We start from the raw sequence: 9484 nt of genomic DNA, 5'->3' as shown, positions 1-9484 counted from the left end.
AAAAGAAAAGGGAAGGGGAAAAGAAAAGAAGATAAAGAGTAAACTTCATGGGGGGTAACTAGAGAGAGACTTGCACACCATCATCAAGATGAAAAACAGGCCTCTGGCTCCACCTTCTCATTGAAGTGACGCTTGTCCTCCCCGGAAGGAAAGAAGGAAAGAAGGAAAGAAGGAAAGAAAAAAAGAAAAGGGAAGGGGAAAAGAAAAGGGAAGGGGAAAAGAAAAGAAGATAAAGAGTAAACTTCATACTGGGTAACTAGAGAGAGACTTGCACACCATCATCAAGATGAAAAACAGGCCTCTGGCTCCACCTTCTCATTGAAGTGACGCTGCTTGTCCTCCCCACGAATCTGCACACCTGGTCTGGATTACAGCCCAGGACAGCATGCAGACAAAGAGGCAGATGCCGAGCTCACTGACTCAGTGAGCACAGCTGAAGTAGATCATTAAACCAGCCCACTCCTGCCAAACAGCCCGCAGGGCTGGAACACTAAGGCTTCCTTGCTCCACTTTATGAAAAAGGCATGTATAGTAGAATAATTACCTGTTATCTGAGTGCTAATTCTTAAAGAGCAGCTAATGATATTAAAAATAAAGACCAGCCTGGCCAGTGTGGCTCAGTGGTTTAGCATTGACTTATGAACCGAGAGGTCATGCTTCAATTCCCGGTCAGGGCACATGCCCAAGTTGCAGGATCGATCCCTAGTGGGGGCCATGCAGAGGGCAGCTGATTGATGATTCTCTCTCATTATTGATCTTTCTCTCTCTCTCTCTCTCTCTCTCTCTCCCTCTCCCTCTCCCTTCCTCTTTGAAATAAAAATAAATAAATACAAAAAAGAGTGGGTGGCTAGGAGACTTTGAATATTTTGTATTGAAGTTGCATCGTTGCTACTTAAATTTAAATCCTTTAGGTTTAAAAATAATGCCTGGACCCCTTTAATGCAATAGTGAGATCTGCTGCAGTGTGTGGGACTTGGGGTGGGGCATTAGTCCTCCAAAATTAACCCCCTTTGGTTCCCCCTTGTGTCCAGTCCTGTAAGGGCAGTGATTGCCTCTTTTCTCCTTCCCCTGCCCCCTTGTTCAATGCCCTCACTCCTGGAATTTGAGAGACTGTGTGTAGGTGGTATACTGGCCCAGAATTTGGTCTGAGTTGGGAAACAACTGAAGTTATTCCATGCTTTTCCCTCCACACACCTCCCCCCAAATCATCAACTAAAAACCTATACAGTCAAACCTCTATTCTCAAACATCCCTTATCTCAAACAATTCAGTTCTCAACCAAGTTGTTCACAGAAAAACATCTTGGTTATTGAACAAAACTTCTTGACCTGACAGGCCTTTCATGCTGATACCTTTACAATCAGTCATGCATCTCTCAGGTGACAAAGGAGATAATGAGCGAGTATGAGTCAGTTTACTGCTAAACCTCACATTGTTAACATATCAGGAAATTGTGCTGTGAATATTTTTGTGGTTTTTTGCTTTTGTTGCTGTTTATTATTAAATATATACAGTAATTCACCATAGGTCCTAAGAAGGTTAATGATAGCAGCAAAGTGAATAATGATAAAGCTTTAAAAAGAAATAATTGCAAAGTATGATAGAGGTGTTCATGTGCCTGATCTAGCTACCAAGTATGGCATGGCAAAATCGATGATTAGCATGATTTTTTAAAAATATTTTTATTGATTTTCATAGAGGAAGGGAGAGGGAGAGATAGAAACATCAATGAGAGAGAACCACTGCTCCACTGCCTCCTGCATGCCCCTACTGGGGATTGAGCCCGCAACCTGCCTGACTGGGAATAGAACCTGGAACCAATAGAACCTGGGACCTCTTGGTCCATGGGAAGAAGCTTAATCCACTGAGCCACCACAACTGGGCGATTAGCACAATTTTAAAACATAAAGGGTCCATCAAGAGTGCTGATGTTGCTAAGGATGTGAAAGTGCTCATGAAACAAGGGTCACAGGCAATTTGGAAAGATTAAAATGGAATCATTTGGAGGCCTAGAATGGATTAACTCAATTTACTTTGTTTCTAACTAGAGGCCCGGTGCACGGATTCATACACCAGTGGAGTTCCTCAGCCTAGCCTTCGCCCTCTCGCAATGCAGGACCCCTCTCGGGATGTTGGATAGCCGGTTTGGGCCCAATCCTCGCAGGCCTAATCCAGACAGGAGGGAGCCCAATCCTGTGCATTGAGCATCTGTTCCCTGGTGGTCAGTGCGCGTCATAGTGACTGGTCAACCGCTCGTTTGGTTGTTTGGTCGCTTAGGCTTTTATATAGAGAGAAGTGAAAAAAATGATTAGCTTTTCGAAAAAATCACTTCTCGAACAGCCTTCTGGAACAAATTAAGTTTGAGAACCAAGATTCCACTGTGTTAATAACCAGCAGATTACAGGTACCAATAGCAGCCTTTAGAGAAGAAATGCCACTTGAAAGGTAAAACACAATGAACAATTATCAGCCTTAACCCTTCTCTTGATTTTTTTGGTCCTTTTCCCTGGGGGCCTTTCTTAGGTGGTAGATAATAAACTTAAAATAGGATTGTACTTTACTCTTATATCTCCCCACCCAGCACTGTTACTGGCACAGCAGACAACAGAGCCCTGAGGGAATGGTATGTTACAACCAAGATTGGGAGAGGGAGGACGGACAAGTTCCTGGACAGTCAAGCCTACAGCAGCTGGGGGAGGAAGGTGGCTCCTTAGAGCTCACTGGGTGTCAACAAGGGTCACGTTGGCAGAGCAGAGGCAAAGGCAGGGGAGAAAGAAGAACAGAAAGGAAAAATACACACAGAGGAAAGATAGTGTGTTTTTGTATTTGAATAAAATGCCAAGATTACATGGGCTCTTCAAATTCTTTTGTTTTAGCTAGGGTTACTCAGAATAAATGAACTATTCAGAGAGTTCAGATTTAGGTAATATTTGCAATAGTGGGCATTAATACAGGGGTATCTACCTCTTTTTATCCAGTGGTACTGCTGTTTCTTAAAGACCAATGTATATTATTCAAGTTGGAAGAACTATTAGAATATGTAAAATCCAGTTGTTGGAAATACGGTCATGGCACCCTCCCCAACTTCACCCTCCGGTTTCATGCTACAATCTGTGTCCCTCTACCCACACCTGAAGTGCCTCACCTTGCTCTACTTTTTCCTTTTTCAGTAGTACCTCTTGCCTTCCAATATACCCCATGAACTACTTATCTATTATATTTATTGTTTACTGTTTCCATCTCCTTGCTGCAGTAAAAGTACCATGAGGGCAAAGTTCTTTGCTTTGTTCACTGAAGTATTCCCAGCATCTAGCTTGTTTGATGTGTAGCAGGCGCCCAACCAATACTGAATAAGAAAGATAGAAAAGCAAACTACAAAGAAATGGATATAAAATTATCCTGTTTTTGTTTTGCAAAATACCTAGATAATAATACATGTACTATAGAAAAAAATTATAGACAGATACACCACATCTTAGATAATAATTACTCCCAGAGGAATAGGATTACAGGAGATTTTCTGTCATATGTTTCCCATTTTTACAATAAATATTACTTTTGAAGTAGAAAATAATGCTATAACAAAGTAAGGATTAAAGAATTTGGTTAGGCCTAAAAGAAGGACCTTTGTTTATTTTTTGGGGACATAGGTTACAGTGAAAGAAAGTTACATTGTTACAAGAGCCTTTTTAAAAAGTTTGATGTTTTGATAATCTTCAGTTGGTTTTTTTGAACTTAGATAAGACTCGCCTCATTTGTGAACTGATAGACAGGGTTTCACAGAGGGGTCATCTAATTTTTTTTTCTCAGTAATCTAATAATAATTTTACCTAGCATACCATCTGGAGGCCCTTCTTAGGTGGTAGATAATAAACTTAAAATAGGATTGTATTTTACTCTTGTATCTCCCCACCCAGCACTGTTACTGGCACATGGCAGACATACATAGGTGAGCAAGTGAGTGATATCCTTGGAGGGTATAGGATGGCAGGATTGCCTGCGAACTGGGTGGAAGACAAGGAGAAGTGTCAGGGAGCTGAAGGGCCTTCTTATTCTGAGCTCAGCTCTTCACATATCTTGCAAAAAGCTGGTCAGCAAAAGGTGCTTCTTGAACTGCAGCTCATAATGGGCAGAACATGAGTCCTGTTCATCACAGGAGCTCTGGGGTGCATTGTTTTACAGGGAGTGTCTCCCTAAGGCAAATATTCATAGAGCAGGTGCAGAATTACAGCTTATACTAATTCTGCCTCTTAAATAAAGGCAGAGGTGGCCTCGTAAGATCCTGTGTGCAGTGTTGAGTATCAGTTATACAGCATTTTATTTTATATTTGCTAATCTAATTATTTTTAGATTTCTCATCTTCAAAAAATTTTATGGTCACTTTTCCAAACTACTGAAAAGAACATTGACATTAAAGAAAAAAAGAATATTCCTTTCAGGAAAAAAGTTCGGTGGTTATGTTTTTAAAAAAAATACTTTTTCTAAGCATATACTGCCTATTTATTTATCTTTGGTAATCTTCACCCAAGGATATTTTTTCCATTGATTTTTAGAGATAGGAGGAGGGAGGGACAGAGAGAAAGAAAGTGAGAGATGAGAGGAGGGGGGGGAGAGAGGAGAGAGAGAAAAGAAAGAAAGAAAGAAAGGGAGAGAGACATTGGATGCCTCCTGCATGCACACCATCAGGTGCAGGGGATTGAACCTGTAACACAAGTATGTGCCCTTGACCAGGAATCGAACCCACAACCCTTAGGTGCTGGGCTGATACTCTATCCACTGAGTTACACCAGCCAGGGCATATACTATCTATTTTAAATGAATCAGTTAAGATAGAGAAATGCCAAGTCATGTATCCTTACCCCGAAATGATATATTTGAAAGGGGATGTCTTATTTTCAGGATAAAATGTTTTTCATTTTCATTTTACTGAAGTGTCATTTTACTAAAGTATTAAAATCTAAGACTCTGCTGAGCACCCACCATGTGCTAGGCATGTGGGTAAGTTTTCCACAGGCACAGGCGTGTGGGGAGCGGAGGTCTTTTCTTCCTGGGGGCCTGGGAGGCTTCACATTAGAGGGAAAATTGGTTCTTCGGTTCACTTGCCCCTCATTTTCAGGCAGACACTTATGAAATGATTGCACTCCCATGAAAGATAGCTTCTACATAATTCAAGATTGTCCTGGATCCCTCTCATCAGAGAGGAAGAAAAGCCATATGAATTATTTACAGAGCATCAAGTTATTTCCTTTCATGAGCTCCGACTTTGTTTTTGTCTCTGCAAACTGAGATTTTGTTTATCCATGAATAGTTTTCCCTGGGGCATGAAAAATATGACTCTTTAATTATGAATGAGATTTTTTGTTTGAGTCCATGTTAACTAAAACATGCAAAATAAACTGTGTTTTTCATTAGATCCCTTCCAGGTCCCCACAAAGACAGAACCAACAAAAGAACCAGCAGTTCAACCAGCACCCACCAGAAAGCCCACTGTGATTCGAATTCCAGCCAAACCAGGAAAATGTAAGCACTTCTCTGCCTTCTTTATTTGCTGTCCAAGAGCCTGGGGATAACACATGCTCTTTTATCAATGTCTGCTTTGAAAGTATGTGTGATCAGCCATTTATTATCATTTGTAGTCTAGGACATTTAAAAGCAAGTTGGTGGGCTTTTTACAATTCTTTAGACAATTAGTACAGTAAATTTGGATTTTATTTCTCTTTAACAATGTCTTTAAGTAGAGAGAATAGAGGGAGACTAAAACTCAGAATAATTGTAATATCCTCTGGTGCCTCTGGTAAAGATATGGTAGGAAAGGAATTGAAACTGATAGCAAATGAAGTTATATATGTCTATCATAGAGAGCATATTACCCCATTATATATAGGAAGTATATTACTCCAGTCAGCACCCTTATAAATTGGACTAATAGTTCTGAAATCCTGAAACGGGTATATTGAGGAAGCACCTTTACTTATTATCCTGACAAAGCTCCAGAAACTATATATGAGAGAACTGAAGTGCCAGGTTCCAGAGAGTTATTTCCCAAGAATTTTATCATTACAATTATCAAGCAATGCATATATGCCAAGGAGGAAGAAAAGTAAGACTTTTGGTGTCTGAAGAACTTGGAATGGACAAGTGAAGGAAGGAATAGCTTTGTGGTGCAAAACCCCTGGCTCTTCTTTGAACCTGTCAGCTCCTTCCCCTGGGGACCTGTTCCTTCTGACTAGGATGTTCTTTTCCCAGATATCTGCATGGCTCCCCTCTTTACCATTCCTTCGGGTCTTTGCTCAAATGCCACTTTTCTCTTTGAGACTTCTGCTGACCACATTATTTGAAATTGGAAATCTCCATCTCCCCACATACCCCCTCCTATGTCCCTTCCTGCCAGTCAGCTGACTCCTCTCTCCTTGCATATTGTTACTACTTTGTACCTGTAATTGTTTGTCACAACAATATCATATCCTAAATAATTCATTACTTCCTTGTTAAGAATAAGGTAACTGCAGCACAGAGAAAGGCTTCCAGATGGTGACTGAGTTGGAATGTTCCTGTGTCTTAATTCCCAGAGCAGCACTGTCTCTCACTGAGAACACTTATCTCTAAATCATTGTTTGTCTGGTAGTTGGCCTGGGTGTTTTCCTCCTTTTGAGTGTTTTCCTGTCTCTGGATAAATAGGAACCTGACAGATCATCCTCTTGCTACAGGTTTTTCCTGTGAAATGGAGGCAGAGTGTCTTTTGAAAGAATGGGAAAACCTCCCACCTCCTTTAAATGCCTACGCCATGGGTAAAAGATGGTTTTAGCCTCCTTTGTGTGTTGCAATCATCCCCTCTCCATGTGTTTTTGCACACAGATTTTAATTAGTTGTCACTAATTAAATCTGGTCATCTTTGTTTTCTTCTTTTTAAAATAAGTTGGGAGTCCACGATGACGGAGGTAAGGATGTAGTTTGGCTGTAAGGATATTATTTGTTAAATTGAGGGGGCAGTTATGCCCATTAATCTGGAGCTAATGGATTACAAAACACATTTAATGATTTGGATGGGGGAAGGTTGACTACCCCACCTGTTAAGAAGCAGCATGCCTATTACAATGAGCATAGCCTTTTGAGTTCAAAACCCTGGTTCTGACAATTACTAGCATTAAAACCTTGGGTGGCTCATATATTATCTTCTCAGTTTCAGTTTCTTCATCTGAAAAACGGGTAGGATATTATTTAGTGTAGTGCTGTCCAATAGGTCTTTCTTCAAAGATGGAAATATTCCAGATCTGTGCTGTACAATATGGTAGCCACTAACCATATGCGGCTATTGAGTACTTAAAATGTGGCTAGTGTAACTGAGGAACTGAAATCTTAATTTTATTTAATTTTAAGTAAGTAAGAATTACGTTTAAATCACCACATATAACTACTAGCTAGTGGAGTGCACAGATCTAGTGCATAGATAGATGTTAGTTGGAGAAATGTATGTGAATAAAGTACCTTAACTTAATGCCTGGCACATAGAAAGTTCTCAAAAATGTTGGCTGCTGTCATAATGATTTAGCATTATTTTTACTCTCTATAAAATATTTCGTAACTAATGTCTACTAACCCATCAGTTTTCTGAAGTTTGCTGGGAGTTCTTTCTCACTTGCTTGGCTAGCTATCCATCTTTGTGTGGCTCTTTTACAGTAGCCATTTTCCTAAGGAATCGAGCTGCAGTCATTTCATTCTTTTGAATCCCCAAAGACCAGAAATTATTGATGAATTACTGCTATTTTTCCAGGTTTACATGAGGATCCACAAAGCCCACCTCCTCTCCCTATTGAAAAGCCTATTGGAAACACTTACAGTACAGTATCTGGAAAACCCAGTAATGTTGACAGAACTAGAGACTTGGTAAGTGGTCGTTATAGAGTGTTGTAGGTTGAAGACCAACTGATGCGCTAATTTAAATATGTGCAAATTATTTTACTGGTCAGATTAAAAAATATCTTATTACAAATCGGGTTCTAAATCCCATGTACTTATTTTAATGTGATACTTTATATTTTACAAACCCCTGTAGAACAAAAGAATTAGGCCAATTCATTGTACTTCATCATAAAATAATTTGTCCTATACCTATATAATGGCCTCCTTTCTTTCATTGTCTAGTCATCTTTTTTTTTACCTTTATGGTTGAAAGTATTACATATTTCCTCCTTTCCCCCCCATTAACCTCTTCCAGCCCGCTTCTGTTCCCACCCCCGCCCACCCCTCACCACCCAATTGTCTGTGTCCATGGGTTATGTTTTATGTATACAAGTTCATTGGTTGATCTCTTCCCATTCACCCTCCCCTGCCTTCCCTCTGAGGTTCAACAGTATGTTCAAGCTTCTATGACTCTGGGGCTATTTTTTGATCAGCCATTTCTTTTAAATGGCCCTAATAATGAGGAAGTTATGAAAAATCTCTAAAAACCTGTACTATTTGTGGAAATAGATTTATTTCAATGATCAATTTTTATTTAAAATATCAATTAGTGACATAATTTTAAGATAATTACCATAAAAATTTGTTACTCTGAAATTTAGGGGAGAACTATTTTTAAATTTTAAAAAATAGTGCTTTACCATGTGCTTCTTAACAAATTGTGGGCCAAGAATTTTAAACATACTTTTTTCCCTTCAACCTTAATACAATTTCCCTATACTTTTTGAAATTCCCATATAATAGATAATCTTTAAGGTTTGTTTCAAAAGGAACCAGTTTTTAAAGTCTGTGAAACAAATTTTCAGTTCAAATTTCATAATAGTTTTGCATTGTGTATTAACTATGCTTATTTTACATGCAAACTATCTAATCATCTAGTTGAAGAGAAATATCTTGGAAGAAGACATTAAATTGAATTAGCCAAGATCAAGTTAATGAGATTTTTCTGTAGGCTGAATTGAAATTTAGTGATCACTTGCATTTTCAAAGTGATCACTTACATTTTAATAAATTTTTATTAAAACTGGGCCAAAAAATTCCAAAAGAGGATGATAGGGCCCCTACCATACTATTGTTGAATAGGAAAGTCCAAAATTTCCACAAAGGAGAAAGTATCTGAGAAGGTTACAGCATCTGCTCTAAAGGATTATAAAAGAGAGTGAGAGAATAATGAGTAGGCATACATATCATTCATTTAAGTCATGGGCTTTGTAAGCCATAAAGCTCTATTAAAGCACGAGGTATTACATTTGGTGTTAAGCAGTCCACAAAGCAACTCCTGCATTTTAGAAAAACAAGAAAAGGAAGTTAGAGTAAACTAAGCCATCAGTACAGCAGACAAAACAACTTCTCCAGGAACTAAAATGCCTATCCACACACATCACATCAAAAGCCAGAATGTTACTCATTATATTCCATAAATGAGTGAGATTGTGTGATATTTATCTTTCTCTGACTGGCTTATTTCACTTAGCATAATGCTCTCCAGTTCCATCCATGCTGTTGCAAATGGTAAGAACTCCTT

General features: G+C 39.1%; 1 protein-coding gene across 4 annotated transcripts in view; it reads left to right on the top strand.

The window, feature by feature from the left end:
• The window catches only part of SH3D19 (SH3 domain containing 19), a 105938-nt gene that overhangs the window by 65865 nt on the left and 30589 nt on the right, over window positions 1–9484 (top strand). For all 4 annotated transcript variants that reach the window (XM_014543870.1, XM_014543869.1, XM_014543872.1 and 1 more), the window contains exons 7-8: window positions 5413–5520; window positions 7772–7884. In XM_014543870.1, the coding sequence (XP_014399356.1) occupies window positions 5413–5520; window positions 7772–7884 (221 nt within the window). The remainder of the gene's footprint in view (window positions 1–5412; window positions 5521–7771; window positions 7885–9484) is intronic.

Source organism: Myotis brandtii, unplaced genomic scaffold, assembly GCF_000412655.1.
Source record: "Myotis brandtii unplaced genomic scaffold, ASM41265v1 scaffold34, whole genome shotgun sequence".
Taxonomy (NCBI): domain Eukaryota; kingdom Metazoa; phylum Chordata; class Mammalia; order Chiroptera; family Vespertilionidae; genus Myotis; species Myotis brandtii.
Note: the sequence above shows the minus strand (reverse complement) of the source record. Positions and strands in the feature narration are given on the sequence as shown.